Here is a 27568-nt window from a genome sequence, read left to right as displayed (position 1 = left end):
CGATTACTTTGATTTCCCTTGTCTAGGTGGGGATGGGCGTAGCGTCGCTTGAGATACCCGTTACAAATCTGCACCAAATTGGCGAATTCATGGTCTATCCCATCTAGGCACCGGTCCAGGGCCTACCATAAGCATTTTCGGGTTTCATCCTGCTATAAATTTTATAAGATAGGCCGGATCGAACAAGATCCCAGGTTGATTTCTTATCAAGTCAAGATCTCCCGAATCATCCCCGCAACCTTGCGAGCCATGGTATCACTATGTTCTGTAGAAAGTTAGCATCAAAGCACCACATGAATAAAAAGAAGAAAAACATACTTAGACAAAACGCATGTGGCAACCCCTCTTCACAAACAAGCATTGTCGGCCCGCTGCCTTCCTTGCGTCCTCGAAGCGCAATAATCTCATTTCTCGTCTTCTCGGCCACCCAATGGTCATTTCGTCCGAAATAGAAAACAAGCTTCATAAGTGGCTCACGCGCCGTTGCAGCACCCCAGACATCGTCGGTCCACTTGTCCGAGGTGATAGTGCGCATTTCGTCGGTGGCCATGTGTCTACATAGCCATTAGTAGCGGCTCCCAAACAAGAGATAACAATGGCGATAGAAACATACAGAGCCTGTCGTACGCCGCCAGAGCTCTTCAGAAAAGCAACAGTTGCATCTAGAGCATGGGAAGGCGGACTCTTCATCACGAACCGAACCACAGACCGGAGGACAAAGTCAGGTAGCAGGAAAGTGAGGAGTCGGACTAGCAGGCCAACAAGCATGGCGAGCCGGGGAATAAACGATAGAAGAGTCTAGACAATACAATATCAGCAAGATGATCAACAAACCACGTCAGAAGATGAAGAGCCCCGTCTATGCGCACAGTGAGTTTCTGTCCCGATGGTGATGCTGCGATATCAATGACAGTCGGGAAGAGCATCGCGCCCCCGACGATATCTAATTCAGGAGGGGAATAGTCATTCATGGAGGCTAGCTGTGCTGCTCTTCTTTCGGAGCTATTCTTTGGAATAGTCTCGCGGTGGCGCCTGAGAATTTCCATGGCAATATACGCTCCCACCGAGTGGCCGATCAGAATGACTTTTGGCCGTTGCGTGGCAGTGCCCCCAGGAGATGAGTCTGGTCTGTGGTCATGGCTTCTAGCCGCGATGGTAGTCTCCATGAGAACTGTGAGTTTCTGGTCGACGAAGCGGATCTGATCTTCTAGATCATAGTCACCGGCTTTCCCGGGCTGTTTGCGATGCTTGGGAACAGATGCATCGGACTTTGGTGATGACGATAATGATAGCTGGTCGCTGGCATCACTGTTGATCTCGAACCCCCCGAGACTGCACCCATAGAGCTGCAGGGCTGGCAATTTCTTTGCTTCGATGCCATTGTCCTCTGGCTCGGCTAGATACTTGGATAGCAGGGATAGGAATGGGTGGTAGTAGCTGATCAGACCCGGGTTCCCTGAGATGAAGAACACGGTCGTGCTGGCTGCGGCCGATGGCCCTGTGCGGGTGAGAAAGCTGTTGGGTGTGATCTGCGAGGTCATGGTTTCCAAAGCTGGTGAATTGTGCTTGGGTCCATCTGAAGAGACCTCAAATGTACCTCGGCTGAGGTGGTCGCTCTGGGCACATCTCAACAGGAAAAAGTTCGGGTCGGAGTGGATCCCCCGCCAGACAACACTACAGCTACAGCTACAACTACAACAACTACAACAATCGAAAACACCGCGAATGCGACATGGATTGCAAATCTGCAAATCCCAACTCCCATCTCCAGACCCACAGATCTCCCCTTGCCCGTAGCCTGGTCTCTAAGCCCAACAGAAAAGAAAACACGAGGCACCACGAGGCCGGTTTCCAATGCAATTGCCCAGACGCCGGCATAGCACAAATGTACATCTGATTCCCCCGATCCTTGTCCCGGCTAACAAGAGGAAGGAAAATAAGAAGAGAAGATAAAAATAATAGAAAGAAGAAGAAGAAAAGGACAGGGGAAGGTAACACCGTGGACACAGACATGTCGCAAAATATAACGCTCGCAAATATGGAAAAGGGTGCAGTAAGAAGAATCGCCAAATAGCAGCAGCACAAGAGGGTGGAAAATTGAGACAGAGACATGGAACCTGCGCTGTATCTGGTATCTAGTTCATGAACACAAAACATGTGGAGAGAAGTCGCTGCTGGATCCGGGAAATACGCACACACACACAACGCCCAATTGCCAGGTCGGATACAAGGGGCATCATCCATCCTCGCCATCTTGGCTGTCGGTTCGGTTTTCTTTTTCATGGTTTTCGTTTGAGGCAATTTCTGCGCCGTTGTTTTCACTGTCGGTGGCAACCGGTTTGGCTGCCTGCCCAAGGTTGATGGCAATTCGCTTGGGTGCTGCACTGCTGGTGACACTGCCAAAGACGCCCGTGGTTCCCTTTTCCAAGCCCAACGACCCGACAGATAATGTCTTTTTTCGACCGGCGCTAGAATTGCTGCTCGTGGAGCTTCTTCGCTTGGATCCGGCAGCGAGCTTCATTAACTCATCTTCGTCTTCTTCATCGCGTCGACGCTTCTCTGCCAGCCGTTCTGGCACAGGCAAAGTCTGGGTGGGCGATGCAGGAGTGGGAGCTGGGTCAGCAGGGTGTTCGGCCTGAGTGTCGCTCACGTTCAAAGGCTGAACTTGGGCAGACTGATCGGCGAGATCCTCGGGTTTGGTATCCATCACATCCTCGTCGTCATCGTCGGGGTAGTCCACCAACGGCTTGACAACCGGCGAGGCAGATCCATTAATCGCATCGGCAGCAATGGCAGCACGGTTCTCCTGTGACCACTGTACATTATCAGTCATCTGCATCATCCATGACGGAGCTAGATCACCTACCTCGTCTTCATCATCAGATGTGTTGAAGTACTCTTCTTCGGCAGCGTCCATCTCCTTCATGCCCCGCCAGCGCTGACCATTTACCGGTATCCGACGGGGTGTGCTGCCTTCATCTTGGCTGAACAGCGCGGAGTCGGCCTCAGCACCATAGCCCTGCATCTGATCATACCGAAGAATCAAGTTTTGGAACGTGTTGACGTAGGTGATGTGCTCAAGCTTTTCGCGGTATTTCTCCACGATGTGGAGAATAAACGGCTTGATATTTTCCCGTTTGATAAACTCGAAAAACTCGAGGCAGGCGGAGTTAAGCAGATTGTCGCGCGGCATTGTTTCGTAAACGATATCGAGGATCAACCCAAAAGTGTTGTTATGCGTCATGAGAGCTTGGTAGAAAGTATCCTGAAGACTGACCAAGTTACGGAAGAACTTGAGGGCAACTATGACAAGAGAAAGCTCGTTAGATATGGTCCATGTCGCTTCAAATCAAGACACGGGATACTCACTCAGCTTCAGGTGTTTCTGGGGTGCCCGCAGAAGCTGCGCAACTCGGGGGGCGAGAGCTTCATTGTGGATCGCATTGCGCGTACGGAAAAGATGTTGACGGGCAAAGAAAGTGAGAATATCAACAAGATGCGAGTGAAGCGTGACTTCTTGGAACGTCAAATCATGAACTAGAGATGGGTTAACTCAGTATTCTTCAGTCACAGGCACGTGAAATAGAAAACTCACGGCTAGCGCGATTTGCAAGCTGTTTGAGCGGTTGAAAGAGCCGCTTGGAAGACTCATCGAAATGCTGCTGGACGAATGCATCGGAAAGAAGGTTGGAAGAACGGACTTTGAAATAATCGGGACCAGCCCGGCCGAGCGGGTCTTGCAGGGGTAATTGCGGGTCAAGAAGAATCTTGATCGCATCCGCGAGTTGGTTTTTGACTCCAAGGTCGGTCTCCGCATGAAGCAAATCAATCAAGGTGTCGGTGAGCGGCGTCTTCTTCTCGTTGACGGCCTTGAGCATATACCCGCGCATCATCACTGGATCATGATCCAGCAACGCCACCAAAATGTCGATGCCGGTGGTGCGCATGGCCGGTTTTGGGTGTTTCACGGCAAAGGCAATGACGGCGAACAAGCCATGGCTGATGAAGTTGGCGAAAAGTTGGGCCCGCGACGGTGCTTGCAGGTTCTTCGCAATCGCGGCGCACTGGTGGAGGAATTGCACCGCATCATCCTTGCGTTTCCCATCCATGCTTCTCGGGTCGAAAACGGAGAAAAGCTCCCGCAGGAATTGTGCGTTCGATTGAATGTGGTTCACGATCTCCATCTGGTTGAAAAATATCAAGGAATTGAGCACCGAGAACGTCGGGTCGTCCAATATCCGAGCCAGCACCACATCTTTCAAGTATTGTAATCGCCAAGTACTTCGAATTTTCCGGCGAATCAGCGGGTCCTTGATGGGAACGACTTCTTTGTAGCGCGACTGATCTGCGAGGTACTGTCGGTGGTTCGCCTTGTGGGTGGGAAATTCAGGATCGTCTGCGGTGTTCTTTAGAATCAACTCTCTCGGGGAATTGAAGGGCCAACGTACATTCCAGAGCACCAACTACGCCCAGTATAATTTGATCGGCCACCACTGTCTCAATGATGGTGTTGTCGTTCAGGAGAATGAGGGATTTCATAATGTTGCAGAGACGGTGCAGGTCGGTCAGACTCTCAAGATCCTCAGCCATTGTCACCAATGGCACTAGTTTGTTGATATACTCGTCGCGGATGATGAATTTGGACAGCGCATCTCGGCCCGCTTGCGTCATGCTCGCGGCGCGTACGATTTGTTCGATTTCCGGGAGATTGCCGAGTTCGGGGGCAGGCAGCACGATCGACTGGTAGCTTTCGAGGTCGTCGGAGAGGGCATCATCTGCAGAAACATCGCGCGATCAGTACGCGGGGCGCGCGATGCGCGATTTCATCAAAACTTACCAGCTGCGGCTAAACTGAGTAGATGTTGCTGAACGGCATTGACAAAATCCCTAGGGCCTTGGTCAGTCGATGGACACGCGCACGTTATTTGAAGCCATGTCTCACCAGATCACCGCACAGCCATCGGCCTCTTGAAAACTCAGCGCCATATCCGTCCCATTCGGCTCCGTCCAGACGATCAAGGTCTCTGGTCGCGTGAGACAATCGTTAGCAAAAATATATTCTTCTCCGGTGATACGGGCATGCAAGATGTGGGACAGAAACCTTGTTGTTTCTGGTAGCCATCGTCTTTGGAGATCTTGGTCTCCAGCAGTACGCGGTCTGGCTGATCTTCCGATTCGACGAGTATCCGAGGCTCCTCCTAGACAAGAAAAAAGAAATCTCAGCATCAATAAGAATTTTTTTTGTTAGATTTTTGTCGGGTCGCACGCCCCGGGATGCCGAGTGCGATCGCGCATGACAGGAGCAGCGACCGTCGCACTATTTCTCGCATGCGCCTGACGCAAGAGAAAGCGATAGCTTACCCCCAATATTTGCCCTGTGCAAAAACCTGTGCCGCGGTCAAACCAGTCATTATCCCTCAACTCGTAGACCTTGACTCGTTTGCGACCGTCGGGCGGCTGTAAGTCCAGCGCCATGATCTGGCAGGAACAGGGCGACGCGACTCGTCACTCCGGGCCCAGCTCCAAGATGAGGTGTGCACCGGCGCGAGGAGAGCCGCAGAGGAGCGGAGCGGGAAGGAGGACGGCGTGTGGTCCAGGATGAAATGGAGGAGGGGTGTGTTGGAAGAAGAATGAGGTGGAGATCAGAGGATGATGAAAGAGTCTGCGGAGGGGATGACGATCGAAGGGGAAAAAAAAGCCTTGAATGGCGATCTGAAAGGAGGGCACCACCCTCACTCTCACACTTCACTCCTTCAAGGGGAGAAATTTAAATTTGGAGATCGGGAGTTTGCGAAGGAGGAGCTTGAAGAAGAAGAAAGATGGAACGGGCCACACGCGACCGGGAGACAAGTGGGCACTTCCGGATCTTCCAGAAAAGTCATGCATTGCCTGAGAAGAACCTGAGGCATGATGGTTAGGCAGAAAAGGATTATTCTTTACTGCTATGACGAGGATACACTATGATTTATGACAAGAATGTTATTTTTATTGCAATTAGACTACGGTTCTTCTGCAGTCCAATCTTGGGTTATTCTTAGGCGATCGGCAGAAGGGCTGGGGAACAATTCCAGTGCTCAGGGGTTCTCGGGGCAGAACCGCCGCGCTACCGAGGTCTCTTAAGACATTGGATGATAAACTGGAAATACCGGGTTATTTTTTTATATATTTGTATTCAGTGTAGAAATAACAATGTCTATATACATTTCTCTGATCATCTTAACTCTCATATTTAACATTTACGGGTCTACTGGTCTATTCCTAAGGCTGTCTTGGTCCAACTATACCCAGCTCTGCCTCAGGCAAGTGAGACAAGACACCCTGCACGGACCCTGTCACCGCCCCCACCCGTCAACGCTGATTGGCTCCCTGCAGCGTGGCAGATTCTTATCAATGCTTTCCCAATGAGGAAAGGTTCCAGACCTCGGCGCGGCTTTTTTTTCCTGGCGGTTTTAATTAGCTCTTCTTCATCTTTTTCTTCAGCCATCCTGTGTTCTGCTTAGACGAGCGACTTCTGGGAGTTTTGCGCTCGTCCTCTTGCCATAAAGCTCCCCTCGGAGGGTTGACCTGTGTCAACATTACATAGACCCGCGTCGATATCGGCCTGTCACTATTATACTCCCAACCCCGCTTTTCGGGCATTTGGCAGCTCCCAACCCGCTATGACTGAGTCGAAGGATCAGGTAACCATCCAGGCGACTGATGCGAATGTGCGCTCGTCGCAGTCGCAGTCCCAGGATGCCTCGGTGGCGGTTGTGCAGACCTCTACCCCAGAGGACTCCGAGGTGCCGGCGGACCAGATCGACGAGGAAAAGAAAGGCTTTTTGGCTTATTTCAAAACCAAGGAGTTTTATATCACGTTGGCTCTAGGGTGAGTACCGTATTTGCTCGAAAATTTGAAGTGTCTCAGACTTATCAATCGCATCTATGATAGACAACTTCTCGCCATTGCTAATACCTCGACCGGCACCTTCACCACGCTTCTCGGGCTGCAGAATTGGGCGATCCCGGCGTTTCAAACATTCTTGAACTATGTGGTTCTGAACCTGATCTTCACTCCATATACGATGTACCGCTACGGCATCAAGGGCTGGTTCCGACTGGTGTGGCGTGACGGCTGGAAATGTATACACCTCCCCCCCCTTTTTTTTTCTGGAGTCTATAGAAAGTAACTTATCTTTCGGGCAGACATCATCCTGGCTTTCTGTGATGTGGAAGGCAACTATTTTATCGTGCTGGCATACAAATACACAACGATGCTTAGCGCACAACTAATCAATTTCTGGGCCATTGTCGTAGTGGTGGTGATATCGTTCATCTTCCTGCGAGTGCGATACCACATCTCGCAGGTGCTGGGAATCTTAATCTGCATCGGCGGCATGGGCATCCTGATCGCGTCGGACCACATCACGGGCACAAACGGCGGCAACGTCACGCACGGCAACCAGCTCAAGGGCGATTTATTCGCGTTGCTCGGCGCCTCGTTCTACGGGCTGACCAATACGGCCGAGGAGTACTTCGTGAGCACGCGGCCCGTGTACGAGGTGCTGGGCCAGATGTCGTTCTTCGGCATGATCATCAACGGCGTGCAGGCCGGCATTTTCGCCCGCGACGACTTCCACGCCGCCATCTGGAACGGCAAAGTCGGCGGCTATCTGACCGGCTACACGCTGTGTCTGGTGCTTTTCTACTGCGTGGCCCCGCTCCTCTTCCGCCTGTCTTCGGCGGCATTCTTCAATATCTCCATGCTCACGATGAACTTCTGGGGTGTTTGCATTGGCATCGAGGTCTTCCATTACCATGTGCATTGGATGTACCCCATTGCCTTTGTCCTCATCATCGTCGGTCAGCTCGTCTACTACCTCGGCCGTAGGGTCCTCGGTGAGTCTCGCAAGCCCTGGCTCGGCCGGAACCAGGAGCGCGGGATTGCTGGCCTCTTTACTGCCAAGAAGAAGATCGAGACTGTCACCCCTGCCGGTGCAGATCCCCATGATCATGACCCCGAACGGCCTCCTGCTGCAAATACTAGCGCCGCCTAATGCTAGACGCGAAACGAGGGTCCTGGATTATATCTTTTTTCTTGTTTATTTTTATCTTTGTTTTCTTCTCCTTTTACCTTATGACGGGGCTTGTAAATATGGGAGATCCACACACTACAACCCTAGATCTATGTACAGGTCTTGCTATAATTCTTGCTCTCTGTTGGTTCGGATCCAGTCTCGGTGGTGTATGCCCCTTTGATGTCCTTACGATCTCTTGCTCATGAAAAGTTTTACATGCGTATTGCAGGGCGCACGCATCTAATTCATTAATACAAGAATAGAAGGCTGCAGCAAAAACAGTTCCCCTAATTAGGATTTTCTTAGCACGGTTTCCTTAGAAGATAGCAGTACTTCTTCTCCGGGATAATATGACGATCAGCTTCACTTTCCGAGGTGCTTTTTCCTGCAGACTTGCCATGGAGATAACTGGGCTAATATAATCGAAAGACGCGGAGTTTGTAACAAAATTAGACCACCGAAGGTCACACTTAAAACTATGTCTCCTTCCTCTATATACATTGGGACAATCAATCCCAAATAACTTAACTATACTATTCAATCAAGGATCACAGCCTACACATAGGATAGATAGCACCAAGGGTGCACCAAGGGTCCACTAGTGAGATACCATAGACAACAATCCACAAGAAGTAGAAAGAGGAGAGGAAAAGACATGAACTCCAGCTCTCAGTACAAGACCAGATCCCATATCACACACAAGAAAACAATACCAGATCAAACAGGAAAAAACCACGTTGTGTCCACCGCTTCTCTTGCAAAAGAGATGGATGGATATCTCGAGTCCAATCAGAAGAAAAGAAAAGATAAGAAATTGTGCACAGATCCCAGAAAACCCCGAATCCAAGAAATAGACATTCACACCGGAAAGGAGGAACACGAATAAATAAGAATAAGAGAATAAGAGAAAACACCGAGAAATGGCAAGCCCGAGAGCTTTCACATAGAAAATATCAAGCGCCAATATCCGACCATCCATACGGGCACCCCGAACACAAAAGAAAAAGAACACAACCAGAGACCAGAGAACAACCAGAGACTCAGCCCGATGAACCAAGGGTAGAAAGAGAGGGAGAATTCGCCAGAGCATATGTTTTGTTTTCCAGACCCGACACCAACAGGGTAAAAAGAAGAGACTCCAGGAACCAGCAGCACCCCTCCCCGCCCAATAACCAGCTCGGCAGACCAAACCATAACCAAACAGAAAAGGAGAGAAAGAGAAAGAGAAAAAAAAAAAACAGAATAGACCAGACTGAATCGAGCTCCAGAGAAGAAAGGAAAGAGACGGGGAGAAATCCAACTCCAATTCCCTTCAGCCCATATATGTACCGTGCTCGTAATTCACGAAATCAAGGGAAGCCATTTTTCTCTCACAACGCCACGGGGAAAAAAAAGAAAGGGAGACCCCATTGTTGAATGCATGCAATATAATGCGCCAACTCGAATCGATGGTGATGTTTGTTATTATTTATCCCCAAACGGAGGCTTGGACGCCGAGGCCGCTCTTCGAGCCCCAGACGCCACTGCCGTTGCCCCAGCCCAGGCTGACACCGCCCGCGGAGGGGTCCTTGATACCAGGACCACCTGACGAGGCTGTGATAGCCGGATTGGATGCCGTTGACGTGGCACGTTCATTGGCGGCAGCAGCGGCAGCGGCAGCGGCAGCATCACCCGGGGTGAAGCCAAAGCCCAGAGGAGACGGCAGCGGGGTGGTTGAACGCTTGTTTAAGGCCGGGTTGGAGGTCGGACCAGAACTCTGGCCCGTGACCGGGCGAGAACCGATCGGACCGACGGATCCGATGGGTCCGGTTGTCTTGGACGAGGGTTGTCTCGAGGAGGGCGAGTCGGCACCGGGCGACGAGGTCGAGGTGACGGGCTGCTCAGCACCAAAGCCGGCGTTGATGCCGGAGCTGGGCGAGGAGGTGCTGTTGGCCCGCGACGGCGACTGCAGACCGGACGCAATCTCTGTGCTGGCTCCCGGCTGCGAGATGCCGAACGGGTCCACTCCGCGTGGGGACGGACCGCGGACACCGGAAGTGGGAGTGCCACCGGCCTGGCTGTCAGGCCGCGAGTTTTCGTCGGACAAGGGACCGGCCGGGAAGAAGGCGGGGCTTTCGTTGCCGTACAGGGCGCGGTGCTGGCGAGCGAGGAGGTCTCGGCGGCTTTCTTCGCTCACGGCAGCCGGGCTGAGGGAGCGATCGGATTTGGTTGCAGACATCTCGGCGAGCAGGCCTTGGAAGGAAAACACATATTAAAACCCCGTGTTCAAAATGAAGCCAAACCAAATGTATTATACAAGGCCGACGGATACATAGATGCAAGAGAAATGAAATGAAAGAGAAAAGAGAAGAGATCGAAAAGAGATCGATGGGGGAATATGGCGCAGGAAAAAAGACAGACGCTACCACGTACTTCGGTTGTACTGCTGTTCCTGGTGATAGTTGCGGAGTTCCCGCTCACGCTGTGCCGCCATCCGACGCTTCGCCTGCATCATCTGTTCTACCTCATTCGAACGACCCTGGTAGTGGCGCTGCGAGGCGTAGAAGCCTTGAGCATTGCCGGAAGGGTGCATTCGTGAGCCTTCGAACTCGCTAACCGAGTGGTGTCGCTGGGGGCCACCACCCATCCGAGGGTCTGCCAGGACGAAAAGTCAGATCAGGGGAAACTTGGTCACTCGGGTGTGCAGTGTCGTACCGTAGTCGGGATAGGGCCGGCCCATCATCATGGGCACCGAGTCCCGGCGGGGAGCATTCCACAGCTTGCCGCTCTTGACGAGATTGTCGATCGCACGATCGACCTCTTCACAAACGATCAGTAATCATTCCACCAAAAAAAAAAAAGACACGTCCGATTATTCGTTCCAGGGGATTTGCATGGAAACCATCTCATATCGACAAATCCACGAGGGGCGCGGGTCGACGAGGCGGACACAGCCATCGAAATCGAAATCCCATTACAGGGGAGGGGAGAGGGGGCAGAAGGTGTGCATACCGTCAAACTGCGAGGAGAAGGCCGGGCTATCTTCGCGCTGGGAGACCGAGCTCGAACCTGAGACATCAAAAAAAAAATGTATGAGAATTTGTTTGGTCCCGCAATGTTTTTTTCTCGAGTTCAAAGCCTACCTGATCGAGAGGGCGGGACTGGCTGCTCCCATGACACCTGGCGCGCAGCCGGTGCTTGCCAGCCCTGAGGTTCGTAGTACGAAGACATGATTGAAGAAATTCCCCGGGAGAAACGGGTGGTTCAGGGGGTGAAGAGCGGCGAAGGAGATGATCCGTCCGGCGGTAATCAGAGGCGATCTGTCGCCAAAAAAAAAATTTGTTAGGCCCTAACACACAAGAGAGATTGGTGCTCAACACATCCACCTTCGCAAAGGATGAGAATGTATCCTGGAGTCGAGAGTTGGCATTATTTGGGCTTTTTTTTTTTTTTTTTGCTTCTTTTTGTTCAGTTCCCACGTAATTTTTTCCCCCTTCTGGGTGGATTGGGGTTTAATCCCCCAACACCGAGGGATCTCTCATTGACAGCCATTGGATCATCCGATGCAAACGCAGGTGGGATGAGAGACACGCAAAAGAAAAAAGGATCAAGGCGAGAAACTCACGGAAAAGGAGCCCCCGAAAATGAAACGAATATATATAGAAAGGTGTATATATATATATTCACGCTACCACGAGTCAACGAGGCAGACCAACCGAAGTAACCACACAGGGGAAAACAGGAAGACAAGAAGAAAAGGAGAGACCCTGGGGCGGGATTGACCTTGTGAGGGGAGGAGGGGGGTTATCTAAGAAAACTAAGAAAAAGGAGGCTTCGAAGTGTACGACCCAAGACTAGGTCAGAGTAATTTCGCTTAGTGGGCCTTAACAGATAATTATATCCAGGTGCTCATAGTAATAGTAGCCACAATCATCCCTTTCAGTTATATAGATACAATTGACATCTTCAAACCAATTCTCTTGAGAAGAAGAAAAGAAAAAGCACTTCCTAACACCCACGAGTACCTGGTACAAGAAAGTACGCGGCAATTCCCGGCATCCACTTTTTTTTTCTCGTCTTCTTTTGCCGGAGATTGGATGGGGCACGGGGTGCCCGAGCGCAAGCTTCCAACGTTTTGTGTTCCCTCTTACACATTTCTCGTGTGCGGGTGTATTCCATATTCCATGATTCGGGTCCTCTGATATCGTGCATTTAGAGTGGAAACATAGTTTCTCTCGGTTCCTCCCTCACTGCAATATTGCAATATTGGGGAGCATGATCATTGTTCTCCGTTCTACCGCGTAATTTTCATGTTATGCGTGGGGTTTATTTCGTGTTTTGGCACGATGATCTCCCGTTGACTCGGGACAATGGGAAAGGAATGATTTCCCCCCGAGTGTTGCCCATTAAATACCAAGTCAGGAACTATACCCGCGGCTATACTTCAAAGTCACATTCTTTTCTAAGTATCGAGTTGGCAGACTTACTATACTTTACATTGGCAGGGTTGCCTCGTATTATGAATATGAGTATCTCCGAGCTGAGCCCCATGCAGCTGACAAACCCTCGGGTCTGCTGTGCGATGATGATGGACATGCAATGTCTTCTGCACCATGCAGTCAGCCTGCCAAGTACTCTCTGTCCTCTGGATATTGTCTGCAAGTTGGTCTGATCTGGAATCGAGTCTGTAGTGCATGCCATCAGCCTCTCAATATAGAGAAAGAAAGACAGAATCTCGGAGTAAAGGTGTGTCGGATCAAATCCGAATACATGCCATGTCCGACTGGGGGGAAGGAATCAGATTATGACCAGATGCATCTCGGTCAAGGGGTCCCAGGTGGGGGAGGGCATATACTACATCATCCATGAGGGCAATTTTGAATACTGGACGATATCTATGGGGATCCATATTTATGGGTACAGATTTAATACTGTAAGATGTCCATAGACATATTTTGATAGATATTCTGATATTCTCCCGCAAAGTCCGCGCTGAGAAACTGCATCAGATGCCTGCAATGACTACTGTAGTCTCGCATATCCATAGCCTACCCAGGCGGTCCCCAACCAGTCAGCGGCTTGAATGAGTCCCGCGTAGAAACTTCCATGACGGAGGTGGGGTGGGGATCGGGGCGAATCGAGAAATTCCCTGATCATGGTTCTAACCACGTAGTCTCTTACAGCCGGTATTGACGAGGGGAACATTATTTGAGGTGCAGTAGCATATACATGCCCTAAGTACCTGGTACCTCATGGGAATGTTTCCACAAGATCCAGCTTTCCCCAGAAACTCTAAAAGATCTCATACTTACAAGATTTGAGTCGACTGTGTGCGTGACATACCTGTGCAAACCCTCCGGGGTGTGTGTATCACCAGGATATCCACCAGTGTGCCTCACTCCGCGTCACCCCAAGGGCCCCGAACCTAATCAAGGCTTTATCTGTCATACATGGGGTGGTGCTCGATGCACTGTTGAGCATGGTGCTGCCACCACTCAAGTATTGTTGGACGTCATGCCCAGTCCTCCAGTGTTTTTCATGGACTGACGTCGCCCGAGGTCAACCTGGGTGTGGATGTTAGCACATTCCAAAGCAGGGAGCGACAAAGAAACCCGTACTCACAGGCAATAACAGACTGTGGAACAAAGCAACCACACAGTGTTGGCCGACCATGTGCACCCAGACCAAGCTCGACAGCCACCAGGTTCTTTGATCGGCTTCTTCTGGTCATGCCTCATGATCGGGGTTGGAGAAGCCAACCCCTCCTTGGTCCTGGTCCATCAAGCTAGGACCAGTTGTGGAAGATAGCCACATCCAACAAAGAAAGAGGGGGCAAGAAATCAAGAAAGAGGACCGGGTGATTCTTTGCGAAATGAGAAGCCATTCACTCGCAAAGTGCCCCTCGAGACACCCGTCTGGATTAGGTTATAGTGCCCACACGTGTGAGGGAGAACGCGAAGGGATCGCGGGGAGTTCACGACGATCGGAGGCAGGCCAGAGGAACACCCGAATTGCAGACATGCAGAGTGAGATGGCTTAATCAATAGACCCTCCATGGATGATCCATCACAAGAAAAAAAGAAGTTCATTGAAGAGGTTGAAAAGAAAAGTTGGGGTGTTATCGATAACCCACCATGGTACCTGCATGATTGCATAGCTTGGTGATGCTGACCGACTCGACTTCTGAGATCAGTCACTTAAATAGAGAAAGAAAAGAAAGAAAAAGAACGGAAAGAGAAAAAGAGAAAAAGAGACCGAGAAGGGGAGAGTGGGAAAACAAAGGACATTTAACCCTAGAGGCGACCATATCCGATCCTTCAATAGGCCATCCTTTCCCCTTCACGGTGCTTGATGATCGATTTATATTCTGGTTGAATCAGGGTATCCTGTACTTGAAGCCTGGAAGTGATCTTGGGGGATTTATTCTTGATTTTGCGTATATCCGACCATCGAAGTGTCCCCCCACGGTTGATAGTCCTTCAAGAGGGACGGTCGGCAGTGTCTTTACCGCCGACAGGGGCTGACCTCGACCTTCACAACCAACTCGCGATTTCCCCCCTCTTTCTCTCTCTCTCTGTTTCTCTCGATTTGTCTCCATCAGGACCCCGGCTGGTCCTTGTCTTCTTCTTGTATTGTAATACCTCGACTCCTGTCCCCCCTCCCCTTTTTTTCGGTGCTAACCGCTTTCTCTCACAGATCGACAGTCTGTGAGGAACACCCGACACGCACTGGAATCCTTTTCTTTTTTTTTGACCGTGTACTTTTCCTCTCCTGGTTGAGGCAATTTCTCCTTTTTTCTCCTCTCCTTTGTTTGTTTACTGGTGCCTCGAGGGTTTTATCTGTTCGAATTTTTTTCCGGGTTGGCAGCGTGCTGTGAGGGCGATTGATTCTTCCTCCCAAAACCACCGACGAGGATTCTCGGTGCCTCGCAACCCTCGAACTCCCCACGAGACACGATCTCCCCCACTGGGAAATACCGCTTTGGGACTGGACAGCGGAAAACTGTTGGGTTTCCCTCCGCGACCTTCGATTGAGTGGGAAAACGAGGGGTTCTATATCGTTGAACGTGGTGGGCTGTGGAAATCGATCCGCCGAGTTCGACCCGGAGAACTGTTGGGAGAAATTGCTATATGGTCTCACCCATCGATGGGAATGCAAAGTGTTCCCACCACCCGGGTGACATCTCACCTATAGCGTCGGATCAGCCTTCCACCATGGCCTGGATGCCGCAATCCGACGCGTCCGAGATCCCACCGAGGCCGCCATTGGCCTCCCACCAGTCGAGCTCTCTTCCGTCGACCCCTTACCAGCATGCGCGCAACCTCTCGTTTCATTCCCGGTCGCCGTCCCCCGCCCGTGGAAGCACCTCCCCTCGATCCACCCACTCCGAATCCACCCACTTACCCCCCTCCGCGCGCAAACCGCTCGGTGTGTGTAAATATGAAACGGCCATGGCATATTTCCGGAGACGGATACCGTATAGTTTGGGGGCGGATATACTGCCGCAGGAGAAGGAAGGACTGAAAGGGCGTCTGAACCCGACGGAGGAGCAGAAATTGTCCGCCGACATCATGGACCTCTATGATCGATTATTACCGTCCGCGGAGAGCGATGACCGCCGCCGTCAGCTGGTTCGCAAACTCGAGAAGCTGTTCAATGACCAATGGCCGGGCCACGAGATTAAGGCCCATGTTTTTGGCTCCTCGGGGAATAAGCTGTGCTCGAGTGACTCGGATGGTAGGTTGTGATGAGTGGCCAACTTCAGGATCAAAACTGACTTGAGCAGTGGATATCTGTATCACGACCAATTACAAGGAGTTGGAGCATGTGTGTCTGTTGGCGGAAGTTTTGGCGAAGCGTAAGAAACGCCCAGGTCCTGTGGTGTCGGATATTGGACTGACTGACTGACGTCGGGGGTTTAGATGGGATGCAACGAGTGGTCTGCGTGTCTCATGCAAAAGTTCCTATCGTGAAGATCTGGGACCCAGAGCTGCGGTTGGCTTGCGACATGAATGTCAATAACACCCTCGCATTAGAGAACACCCGCATGATTCGGACATACGTCGAGGTGGATGAACGAGTGCGGCCGTTGGCAATGAGTGTCAAGCACTGGACAAAACGACGCATTCTTAACGATGCCGGTAAGCTTTGGACCCGATGCACCTCAGGCGTCCTGATGGGCATTAACCTCGGTTTGCAGCACTCGGAGGCACATTAAGTTCCTACACTTGGATTTGTTTGATCATCAACTTTCTGCAGACGAGAGACCCTCCCATTCTCCCCAGCCTTCAAGCCCGCCCGCACAAGAAAAGGGTCACCTCGGACGGGTTGGTTTGTTCATTCGACGATAATCTTGACTCCCTGACTCAGTTTGGCCGGAAGAACAAGCAGTCGGTTGGTGAGCTCTTTTTCGAGTTTTTCAGGTATTATGGCCACGAGCTCGACTACGAGAAGAATGTCATCTCGGTGCGGGAAGGCAACTTGATCTCCAAGGAGGCCAAGGGCTGGCACCTGCTCATGAACAACCGATTGTGCGTGGAGGAGCCGTTCAACACATCAAGGAATCTAGGAAACACCGCCGATGATACCTCGTTCCGGGGTCTGCATTTGGAATTACGGAGGGCTTTCAAGCATGCTGCCCAAGGAGATTTGATCGCTTGCTGCGAGCAATTCGAGTTCCCGGCGGAGGAGGAGAGGACGTGGGAGCGGCCACCGCCTCAACCGCGGCCTATCCTCACCCCATCCCTTCCCTCACGCGGGGGCCGAGGTGGTGGGCGTGGGGGTCGATATCCGAACCAATTCTCGCGCGGTGGGTATACGGGAGGCCGCCGAGCGTCGAATACGGGGAACAAGTCCAACGCATTCCGGCAGTCCAACACTGGCAACCCATCGGAAATCTCTCTGCAGGCGCAGCAGCAAGCCCAGTATCTTCTGCACGACCAACTGTATCAACAGATCCAGCTTCTCCAGGCGCAAGAGCAGGAGCTGCGGATGCAGTTGCACAATCAAGCGTTGATCACCGGACGGCCTCCACCTGTGTTCCTCTGCCAGCCTTTCATCCAATTCCCCATACCGCAGCAGCAGGAGTATTCCGGGGATGAGGGTGCACGGTCTAGATCAGGAACGGTCAGTCACCCGCCGCCCAACACATTACAGCGGCAGCAATCGTTTAAAAACCCTACCTATGCTTCTGTTAGCGCGTCCAATCCGCAGGGCAGCACTACAAATCCCCCCTCGCCCTCTGCCAATGTTGCCCTGCCCGACTTTCGTCGCAACTCACGGCGATCCTCGGCTGTAAATGGGTCGCCCAAGGGGTCACTTCGAGCGCAATCGCAGCCTGCGCGGCCCCAAAACTCACCATCCCTCCAGAATTTCCTGCCTTTTTATACCATCCCACAGCACCTGGAGAACTCGCACGGCTCCAAACAACGATCAGCCACAGATTCGTCAGAAGGTGGAGAGGGCAGTGGGGACGAGAACGCTCTGCCGCCAAACAGTCTTCCCAGCAATGGATCTCGCTCCGACTCGGTGGACGGCAACCGGCCACAGGATGTTCTGGGCTACTATCTAACCCCGCAGCAACTGCAGGCCTATCAGCAAAATTCTGTGATGCCGTCTCTTTCAACGCCAGTGGGACTGGCTTTGCCCAACGGATACACGCCTTTTGTTCCCGTCCAACAAGAGTATCGGCCGGCAACGTTTTCGCCCGAAGGCTTCAATGGACGTTCTGAGCCGAACAATACCACAGCATCAAAACCCCAGCCATCACAACCACGGCGCTCAGCTTCACGGCCTGCCGTGGCTGCAGATCGGGGTCCCTTGATCGTTGATGGCTCGGTGCCGCCCAGTGAACCTCGCTCGTCCTCATATACCTCGGACTTCATTGATCCTTATACTGCCGTCACGCATTATACGTCAACGTCGGATGACCACAATATCAATACGCCCGCCAGTTTCTCCGATTCGTTATCCCAGGATTTCCAGGACTCCGGTCCCTTTGAGATGGAACAGTCCGGCGTTTTTACCCGGCCACCCGTCGACGCCCAAAAAACGAATCATGTGGGTGACGAGAAGCCGGCGGAAAAGGCCAATGGCCAGCCTCAGTTGCTTGCCAGTCGACTGCAGAATTATCACTTGTCAAACGCCGAGAAACTGGCCCAATCACATCCTCCACCCAAGGCGAGTTCCGAGCGACCCAAGAACGGCGTGCATTCAGGAACAGGCAAGGAAGCATCCAAACAAGGGCCGGCGGGTGACAAATCCACTTCATCATCTGGTGCTCCACATGAGACCAGGCCTCAGGCGTCAAATTCAAAGCGAAGACCAAACGGGGTTGAGCATCCCGAGAAAGTGAATGGTGTCAACCACAAGCCCAAGTCAAAGGGCCGTCATGATGCACCGCAGCACTCTACCCCAGCATCCGAGTCCAAGGACCGGCACGTGGACCATCCGCCACGCAAATCTGGCGGAGCTCCCAATGGCGTCACTGACACCAGCCACGGCGGTTGGCAAACCACGAAGAAAAAGAATCGCAAGAACACCAAGACGTCGAGTGAAACCCGGAATGGGGACCACAGTGGCCCTGAACCACTTCCTGCAGATGAGTCGTTGCGAAAAGGTGGCTGAACCTGGAGTTCACCCTGCTCTCCCCCTTCCCCCGGGACTCTTCCATGTTTTGTTTATGTCCATATCCTCAATCCATATTTAACGGCCTGACTTGGGAGACACTGGCAGATTGTCTCCCTCATGTACCCGCAGCAGTTCGGACTTTGTCGAAATGAGTCTCTGACAGATATATTTGTTTCGACCGCGACTTTTGTTGCTTTTTTTTTTTTTTTTTTGTTTTTGTACTTTCTTGCACTTTCTTCCCTGGTGTCTCGGCATATGCATCATCGTTGCCTTTGGGGAAAAGTTGGCCGGTTCATCTTCCAGAAAACCCAAGCGCAATGAACGAATTTCTTCCAGCTGTTTGGAGTTATTTTGTTTTCTTTTTTCTTCCCTTTTCCTTTCTCTTGTCCTTTTCCTCTTTTCTTTTCTTTTCTTTTTCTGTGCTGTGTGGGATGGTTTAGACCCCGGGTTAGTGTGAGTGAGTGTGAGTGACTGATTCTTATGAGGGCCATATTTTCTTTTTCGGTTCTGTATAAAAGAATAACATGTTGCCAATGAGAAATAAAGAAAAAAAAATTCGAAAAAGAGAGAACTTCACTGTTCTTAACTAGTTTGGAGTAGATTCCAAGTGTGGATACTTAAAAAAGGCTTTGGTATATAGTTCAGGTGAGCACAGCCCTATAGCCCTATGTATATAGCCTTCTTCCAAAGTTGACCGACGAGGGGTAGTATAGAGGCATCGATATAAGTATGGATAGAGAACGAAATTCTTTCTCCTCTTCTCTGCTTTTGTGTATAGATGGCATTGCTACTTATAAATAAAAGAAATGGGTAGCTTCTGTCCTTCATTGCGCCATCGCTATCACCACTGCCGTCATCGGGCTGTGTGACCATCCTTTGCTTTTGTTTCTGTGAAAAGACCGGCAACCCAATCGTCGGTGATGGTCTCACTTCTTTCCCACGCAACATCGTCAAAGGTCATGCGTGTCCGTATCGTTGATCAAATGAAAACTGGCTGGTTGGTAATGGAACTGAAAATAGTTGAACGATAATATGGTGGGAATTGTGTGAAGTAAACAAACCCCAGAAGAGGTGAAGGGGCGGTGGGGCCTTGGGAGGGAAATAGACAGGAGTTGCTCTCATAAACGCTGGCTAACAATACGAACAATTCATGCCATGCCAATTCATCCAAATTAAGTACGTTCCCTTGCACAATAGTTATTCTTTAAGGACAACCCTGGAGTAGTAGGAGTAGTATGGCTACTAGCTTTTCGGTATATAATTAGCTTGCTTGTTGATTGAATTCGCGTATTGTCGGGATCTCATAGATGCCTCAAGTGCTTTCTAGGATTCTGGTTTCCTGGTTTCCTGATATCAACTCATCTGCTTTATCAACTGCCAGCGAGCAAATTTCTGGTTGCAGTAAATACGTCTAGTATATGAGTGTGGTATAGTACATGTGACATAACAGAAACGCTTTTCAAGGACTCCCAAAGTGCGCGAAAGTGGCCGAAGAAGAGAAGACAGGAATTAATGCACATCCAAATAAAAGTCGTAAGAAAAACCACAATGGGAAACCCCAGAGGAACAACAGGGCCAGGTTGCCATCAACAAAAAGAAAATAAAAAAAAAGAAGAAGTTATGTTCATAGAAGGCAATAAGAAAAATTAAAGAATAGAGTGAGATAACCCACGCGTTAGCTCCATATCTCGGCAAAGATATATGGGGCAATCACCACGCAGGCAGTCCAAAACACCATGATGGACTGGAACGGGAATAACAACAACCGGGACACGGGAGTTTCCCGGAAGAGAACCCAGATAGAGAGGAAGGCGACAGAGAAGAAGTGGCTGAACAGAATAAACGGCTGCTTGATCAGGCCTGCCAGTAGCCCGACGGGCCCGGCGACGTAGCCTAATTGGAAGTAGCGGAAGCAGCCACGTTGCAGGGCCTTGAGATTTTGATCTGAATGAATGTAAGCGTGAGGCACGAGAGAGGAGAAAACACGGAACAAACACATACCATTAGCAGCAAAAAGCATGTACAGTGCCTGGGCTAAAATGTTGATGACGGTAGCCGAATTTTTTCGGGTCCAATGGAAGCGGCTGAGCTGCTTCAGCACCAACCGCGTATCTGAGAGACTCGGTACACGCTCCGGGCTCAGCAAGTCGCGGAGGACGCAGACATCGTTGAGTGCGACGGTCATTCCACCTCCGGTCAGAGGATGTCGCATATTTAGTGCATCACCAAGAATGGCTAAGCCGGGGGTTTTGTTGGCCGAAGCGGGTAGAAACGAATTCGGCATCGAACGCAGCTGGCCCTTCTCCAACGCAGCCAGGAACGACGGTTGTACGGACTCGGGCAATATAGGCAAGATAGTATTCCGTAAGTGACCCTTGACGCCACCGTTCTTCACCGAGGCCGAGGGCAAATTATCGGGGATATCAACGAGGATGCGGGTCTCGTGGGTGCCGATCTGGTACATAAGCACGGGCGGACTGTTACTGAGCAGAACATGACCGTAGCAGGGAGCCGGCAGCTTAGCGTCGATGAGCTCGAGGCCCCAGAACTTGGACCGGCGCGTCGGGGTGTGCGGGTGGTACGATTTTCCGAGTTTGGAGTCGTAGCCGTTGGCGACAACAGTGAGCTGGGCAAAATAGCAGTCCTTGAGGTCCTTAGCCACGCACTCGACCCCGAGCACCTGCTGCGTATACGACGATGTCACCAGCGCCGTCGCCTTAGTCTCGACCACCGTCACGTTGGCGCAGGCCAGGGCCGCCGCACGCAGTTTTATCACAAACCGGCCGTGATGGAAAGTCCGGCCTAGTGGCGAGGCCGACGACGGCGTGGACTTGGGGTAGTCCAAAAGCACGGGCTCGCCAAAGTATGAGACATAGTATCCCTTGACATCGATCGAGTCGATCTCCTCCAGACAATCCCGCAGTCCCAGCATTTCCAATGCGTGCACCCCTCCGGGCTGGAGGAGCTCACCCACAATGCGGTCGGGCTCCTTCATTGAATTCTCTAGCAGAATGACGCTCCGTCCTTGTCTTCCCAGCGCTACGGCAAGCGCACAACCCATAATCCCGGCGCCCACGATCACGACATCGGCTTCGTGGTGCTCGATGCGGCGCTGCGCCGCTTGCTGCGATTTGGAGACATGGCCGTTGACGGAGGTCATGGTGGAATTCATGTGAGAACAGAATCAGAATGGCTCGGATAGAACCTCAGCATTATCGAGATGCTGCGAGAAAGGAGGATTTTATGAAGCCAAAGTGCGTGGGCTGATGTTTTCTTTTTTTTTTTGTTGGGGGGAAACCAGGGGTGTGGCCTGACATGTGAAGGCAGTCCACTCTCCGCCTTCTCAGTTCTACGGCGCAGAGACGAGCATGGACTTGGCCTTTCTATACTTCCTGATTACTATGATAATACACTGCAATATACACTGCAATGCCCTATACAATGAAATTGTCCGAGAAATATTCATTTTATACACAATATGTACATCTTAGCCTACATCTACCCATCTCTTCTGCGGATACTGAGGATCATCCGCCGGTATACTTGGTTGCCCCAGTATAGACTTCTCATTCCATCGGTGCAGCGAAATAGGAGTCGCCTGGTGGGGGTTCACCAAGAAATCCAGCTCCATCTGTTCGTCAAAGGTCACAATCATGTTTCGAACTAGCCCACTGGGAACGGAATCCAGTTCATCGTGGGCGATGGAACGGAGCTCTTCGCGCATCTGGCGTTTAAAATCCAGGTCGGTAGTGATTCCCAACCAATACGGGTCCTGGTGCAGCTTTTTATCCAGTACCTTCACTAGCTCCGCCAGGGTTCCCATATCCGACCGGCGGTGCTGTAGGTACGATCGCCGGCTCAGCTTATCGTCCAAAATGGACATGACGAGGTGGGCTTCTACCACAAAGTTCCGGAGAACGGGTTCGTCCCGCGAGAGCACGGTGAGCATGCACCACCACACGCCCCGGAGGTTGCCAACGTGAGCGAAGGCGCGCATGAAAATCTTCAGCAGCGCTTGGTCAAAGCCGTACTCGTGCCGCCATCGAGATGTATAGATTGCCGTCAGAAGTCTGATGGCAAGGTGTGATTTGCCATTGAGAATGAGCTTTCGGCTGACAGCAATGGAGATGAAATGCTTGAACTTGAAACCCGGTTCGATAGTGCAGGTCTTATAAAATTCGAAGATTGCCATCTTAAAAATAGTCGCTTCGCTAGCGAGCTCTGGACTTGTCTGCAGAAGCTGTTGGAAAAACAGCGGGAACGTTCTCGGCCAGCGCGGGGTGTCTTCCAGCGTTGGGATTTGAAGCCCATAGTACCAGTCAGCCTTGACCATGATACACGCGTCCACCAATCCAGTCTTGCCATTTGCGAGCATCGTCGCGATCACGGCCAGCTTGAGATGAATCGGCCGCATGACATATCCGGCCTTTTTAGCGTACTGGTAGACATCCAGCGCATCGTGGAACTTGCCTACATGGAGAAAATGCTCCATTCGCCGGCGGAGGGGGATGTGCATATCGATCGGCTTCGCGGTTGCCATATTATCAAGACTATGGGCGTATAAATCATCCGCCGGGCGATGAATCGGCTGCAAGACTTGTCGTTCCGTGGCCCAAGAATGCGCGTTTGATCCCAAGACGCGCAAGAAGCTGGCCGCCTGGCCATACTGCCGTTTCGCCGCTTGTAGCGTCCGCCAAAATCCTATCGGGGCGTTTTCCATTGACTTGCGGCGGCTCTCAATGAGGTTGCAAAGTTCTTTGTCCCCCAAACTGATGGGCCATTTGTGCTCCTTGGCCAGATTGGTGATATTAGAGACCATGTCAGGGGTACCTCGATCGATCAACGCCTCTAAGATGTGCCGATAAAGGACATCATCGGGTACGATGTCAAATTGGATGATGCAGCCCATAAGGAAGTCGTAAATTTCCGTGCCCTTATGAATCGGCCAGTACTCCAGAAAAACGCGGTCGAAAACCACCGAGAAATCTGCCTTGTTCTGAGTAAATCCCCGTGCGTGCATGTCCCGCAAGTCGGCCATGACACCGTCCCAATCGAGCGCAAGCGCCCTACCATAAGAAAGCAAGCCAACAGTCCGCAATCCAGGCTGGACTTTGTACTTCTCAGGCATGTCTTGCACCAGCGCTTCCGCGGCGTCGGGCTGGCCAAATTCAACGTAGGCTTTGACCATGGGATTGAGAAGTTTTTCGGTTGGCGCCCGCTTCAAGAAGACAAGACCGGTTAAAATGGTTCTGAATTCGCCATTGATAAGTTCCAAATTTCTGGTCTTTCTCCATAGCCCATCGAGGTAGGCCCCGCACAGGCCGCAGTCGCGATCCTCTTGGATGCGATACCAGAAAAGCCATTTCGCCGAGATTAGTCGCTTTGATTCCAGAAGACAGCGAAGGATCACCTCGAGCAGATAAGATGGAACAATGAGCTTGGTGCAGTGACGATCGAACAGGTTGCCGACTGATTCGATATGGCCTTCTTTCGCAAGCAAATGCATCATCGTGGCCCACATCTCCGAAGTCACGAACGACACCTTGGCGATGCGATCAAACAGAGTTCGCGCAGCGAAAATATTCCCCTTGATGCAATTCATTTTGAAGACTTCGCACCCTATCTCTCGTCTCTCCAGCGAGATACCACAATCGTGCGAGTGAGGGATCTGCTTCAAGAATAAATATGCGGCATCAATTTCGCGACCTTGCTGCAGCATGTCACGGAGTTTTTCTTCAAACGGAAGCTCCCCAGCGGCTCGGGCAGCCGCGGCCTCTTCAGCCTCCCGGGCTAGAGCGGCATCATTGGCAGCACCGGTCTTGTCGTCGGGGGATTCTTCAGATGTCAAATCCGGTGTATATTCTTGCGCAGAAGAGAAGCCCTGGCCAGCGAAGCTAGGTATGGGTGGGCATTTCAAGCTCTTCAGCAGCTCCTCGTCCATGGGTGCTTCTGGCTCGGGACCAGCTTGCGGCGTTTGCGCACGGGATCCATTGTTCTTGTCCTTGAAGGATTGCAGGCCCGTAAACTCGCCCGCCTCAGCGGCTTCCATCATGGCTGCTAGGCGCTTGGCGGAGGAGGTCGCATCGTACTTTGGAGCGGATGTGTGCAGGACTCGTTTGTTTTCGATGATCTGTTCGGCCACGCGAATTCGGCGGTGGACATCGTACGTGATGACAGCAACGGTGCAAAGACCGCCGACGGTGGATCCGGTTAGAGCCAATTGTCGGAGCACTCGAAGGGCATTGCGCGACGGGACCATTGAGGTGTTTGCGGCTTTGGCGAACATGATGGAGGAAGTTGGCCGCGAGGCACGCTAACCTCACGGGATACGCATCGGCAATTGCAGAGGCAGGTAGCCAACAAGGAAGATGGTAGGTGAATGAGGTTGGCTAAGGGTTTCCGTTGTAAGTGTGTATTTAGTAGCGAAGACGAAGAGACAATGGCGCACCCGAGTGCTAAGGACAAAACCCTCAGGCCGCTTTTTCTTCGGGTGCGTGTTAGGTCGGTGCGGTCCGCCCGAGTCTCCCCTGGCGTGAAAATGCTGGATGCTTATTGGACGCTTCGACTGTATACCCAAACGTGTGAGGTGTTTTGGCATGGGGATTTTTCAAAATCTGAATTCCTCTAGGGCTCCTGATATTGCGATGCTGATATAAATCACACTGTCATCTCAATGCTCACTAATACAGGCTCGAAACCCTTTAAGTTTGAGGGGACTAACACTCATCTTCACCCTTAACGCATAGGAGAGATCACTATATTTTTCTAAATCTCGAATATTTTCAACACAATCCAAGCCAATTATATGCAGTTATATATGGTAATGGTAGATACAAATCCAAATTATACTCACTCACCGCAGCAGTGGGGTATTCTCATCGTAGCCATGCTCATTAGCCTCGTCTCTCGAATGCGAGGGGACCTCATCCAGATTGACTGGCAAAAATCAGTTAGATCATTGTTATATTCCTAAGATGGTTCTTGATGGGGAAAAGGAAACATACCGTATGGTCGAATAAGCCAGCTCAGGAAAAACGCCACGCCAAACAGAGCCGCTAGGGACACGAAAACAGCCTGAGGATAGGTGGCGACGGTCACACTATAGATCAGATTGAAGATAGTCGGCGCGATAATGCGGGCAAGGGCGTGTAAAAGACCCGTGACACCAAGCATCTGGCCGATCCGATCGGGAGGGACATGCTTGGTGAGCGAGGCCTGCAGGGTTGGTGATCCCATGCCACCCAGAGACGCGACGGCGCCGGATAGGATCATCATCGCTGGATGCCTTGCCAGCATGTAACCAATATAGCCCAAGATATCAAAGAGAATCGAGAGCCGGATGAGCACGATGTCCAGCATATCGGATCCGCGGATGCTGCCGTCGTCCTTGGTTGGTGTGCGGAAGAGCCGAGCCACGATCGGGAGAACCACGAAGAGATTGATCACGCGCACCACATTGTTCACCGACACGAACAGGCTAGATTCCACGCTGTCCCAATGGAACATGTACTCAGCGTAGATGATGATGAGCTGTCCGGCACCCATGGTAACGCCGAAGACGACTGTGTCGATGGCGGCCAGCAAGACAATATTTCGTCGAAGAGTCGGAGTGGCGCCTCGGCGCGTGGGAAAGAGCACACTCGGCCGTCCTACCGCTGGCAGGAGAATGACGAGAGGTGTCACAAGATGGATTGGGTTCCAAGAGCTCCACGAGCACCAGTTGGAGGCTCCATTGTCAGCGGTCTTCTCCCGATGCCTGTCACGGGCGGCTTGTTGGCGTTCCTGGGAGAGAGACTCGGGGACAATAAAAGCGACGGCCAGACAAAAAGTCGCATGAAGTGCGAGGGCAATATAGAAGACAGGCAAAGTCCCGCCAGACTTTTTAATCAAGAATGCTGCTCCGCTGGGGCCCGCGGCGATTCCAAAGAATAGAGCGCCATGGAATAGACCAAATGCCACGCTCCGTCGCTCGGGCGGCGTGCAATCAGATGCATAGGAATGGATCAAAGCCAGTGCTGCAGTGAAGGACCCGCCCAAGCCGTCCAGCATGGCCCCGACCAGGAGCAGATTAACCGGCATGCGTTCGGGCCAAGACGCGACAATCACGGTGATGACTTCATTCAGCACAGCGCCCATGGCGCCCAGCGCGATCATCCTGGTCCGTCCATACCGGTCGGACAGATGCCCCAGTCGGGGACTGACCAGTGCCGAGATAATGCCAGCTGCAAGATTGAGGTAGAGCTGGAACCGAGCAACCAGTGACTGTACCTCGGGGATTTGACAGTGCGAATTGTCTCTCCCGAAGGCGACCGGAAGATAAGTAAAACCGGGCTCTTTGAGACTCTTTTCAGCGAGATAATCTCGACAGACCAGAGAGATGATCAAATTGATCTTGGGCACGGCGAGTCCACCGAAGCCCACCATGAACAGGAGGCCGAATGGCAACAGCCACCAGATCTGTCGATGTTACAATCAGGGTTGAACGTGCGTCGGCATAGAATCGAAAAAAAAAAGTCTTACACTGGGTGCCCTCCATGATGGCTGAGGTTTTACGTTGTCAAAAATCTGCTCTTCAGGGAGTTCATGATCTGGGGGCATGTCGGACAGCAGGGGACTTGCGCTGCGGCGCGAGTGCTGCTCTGCATCCTCGGCAGTGCGACAGGCGTTGCGTGTGTCGACCTCGGGCTCGTCTGCAAAAAATTGTTCATTCTCCATGATCAATGTCGATCAAGCAGGGAGTAGTGTCATGAGGAAAATATTGCAGGACAAATCCCAATTTCTAGCACATCGTTGATTTGTAATGGCACTCGGTGGTGTCAGGATTACCCGTCGACAGAGAGTGATGCGAGGGAACTGCGCCAACCGGCCTTATCACAATAGCTTGATAAGAGTGGGTTCTGATC

The 27568-nt window shown here is 51.7% G+C and overlaps 8 protein-coding genes across 8 annotated transcripts; 2 read left to right on the top strand and 6 right to left on the bottom strand.

Moving 5' to 3' along the window:
• Positions 1-206: 206 nt before the first annotated feature.
• On the bottom strand, positions 207-1541 carry NUU61_002176 (bifunctional triacylglycerol lipase/ester hydrolase; the record flags this gene model as incomplete). The annotated part of the gene is made up of 4 exons (XM_056652758.1): positions 207-265; positions 319-554; positions 614-798; positions 870-1541. 4 exons carry the CDS (start codon positions 1539-1541, stop codon positions 207-209), a joined length of 1152 nt encoding a protein of 383 aa, XP_056513825.1.
• A 695-nt stretch (positions 1542-2236) lies between these two features.
• Positions 2237-5475, bottom strand: NUU61_002175 (SMEK family protein; the record flags this gene model as incomplete). The annotated part of the gene is made up of 9 exons (XM_056652757.1): positions 2237-2815; positions 2867-3303; positions 3370-3537; positions 3596-4396; positions 4449-4775; positions 4838-4887; positions 4943-5024; positions 5102-5198; positions 5362-5475. The coding sequence occupies 9 exons, from the start codon at positions 5473-5475 to the stop codon at positions 2237-2239; spliced, it is 2655 nt and encodes an 884-aa protein (XP_056513824.1).
• Positions 5476-6659: 1184 nt separating this feature from the next.
• Positions 6660-8036, top strand: NUU61_002174 (DUF914 domain membrane protein; the record flags this gene model as incomplete). The annotated part of the gene is made up of 3 exons (XM_056652756.1): positions 6660-6868; positions 6932-7122; positions 7186-8036. 3 exons carry the CDS (start codon positions 6660-6662, stop codon positions 8034-8036), a joined length of 1251 nt encoding a protein of 416 aa, XP_056513823.1.
• A 1489-nt stretch (positions 8037-9525) lies between these two features.
• Positions 9526-11267, bottom strand: NUU61_002173 (uncharacterized protein; the record flags this gene model as incomplete). The annotated part of the gene is made up of 5 exons (XM_056652755.1): positions 9526-10289; positions 10470-10691; positions 10752-10856; positions 11049-11105; positions 11180-11267. 5 exons carry the CDS (start codon positions 11265-11267, stop codon positions 9526-9528), a joined length of 1236 nt encoding a protein of 411 aa, XP_056513822.1.
• A 3899-nt stretch (positions 11268-15166) lies between these two features.
• On the top strand, positions 15167-18662 carry NUU61_002172 (uncharacterized protein; the record flags this gene model as incomplete). The annotated part of the gene is made up of 4 exons (XM_056652754.1): positions 15167-15773; positions 15823-15894; positions 15959-16177; positions 16237-18662. 4 exons carry the CDS (start codon positions 15167-15169, stop codon positions 18660-18662), a joined length of 3324 nt encoding a protein of 1107 aa, XP_056513821.1.
• A 1678-nt stretch (positions 18663-20340) lies between these two features.
• Positions 20341-21825, bottom strand: erg1 (squalene monooxygenase erg1; the record flags this gene model as incomplete). Its single annotated transcript, XM_056652753.1, has 1 exon — positions 20341-21825. One exon carries the CDS (start codon positions 21823-21825, stop codon positions 20341-20343), a length of 1485 nt encoding a protein of 494 aa, XP_056513820.1.
• Positions 21826-22152: 327 nt separating this feature from the next.
• On the bottom strand, positions 22153-24951 carry NUU61_002170 (pentatricopeptide repeat protein; the record flags this gene model as incomplete). Its single annotated transcript, XM_056652752.1, has 1 exon — positions 22153-24951. The coding sequence occupies one exon, from the start codon at positions 24949-24951 to the stop codon at positions 22153-22155; it is 2799 nt and encodes a 932-aa protein (XP_056513819.1).
• A 567-nt stretch (positions 24952-25518) lies between these two features.
• Positions 25519-27380, bottom strand: NUU61_002169 (putative tetracycline-efflux transporter; the record flags this gene model as incomplete). The annotated part of the gene is made up of 3 exons (XM_056652751.1): positions 25519-25601; positions 25670-27122; positions 27186-27380. The coding sequence occupies 3 exons, from the start codon at positions 27378-27380 to the stop codon at positions 25519-25521; spliced, it is 1731 nt and encodes a 576-aa protein (XP_056513818.1).
• Between the last annotated feature and the right edge of the window lie 188 nt (positions 27381-27568).

The sequence above is a fragment of the Penicillium alfredii genome, assembly GCF_028826965.1.
Source record: "Penicillium alfredii strain IBT 34128 chromosome Unknown utg000004l_segment0_segment0, whole genome shotgun sequence".
Taxonomy (NCBI): Eukaryota; Fungi; Ascomycota; class Eurotiomycetes; order Eurotiales; family Aspergillaceae; genus Penicillium; species Penicillium alfredii.
Note: the sequence above shows the minus strand (reverse complement) of the source record. Positions and strands in the feature narration are given on the sequence as shown.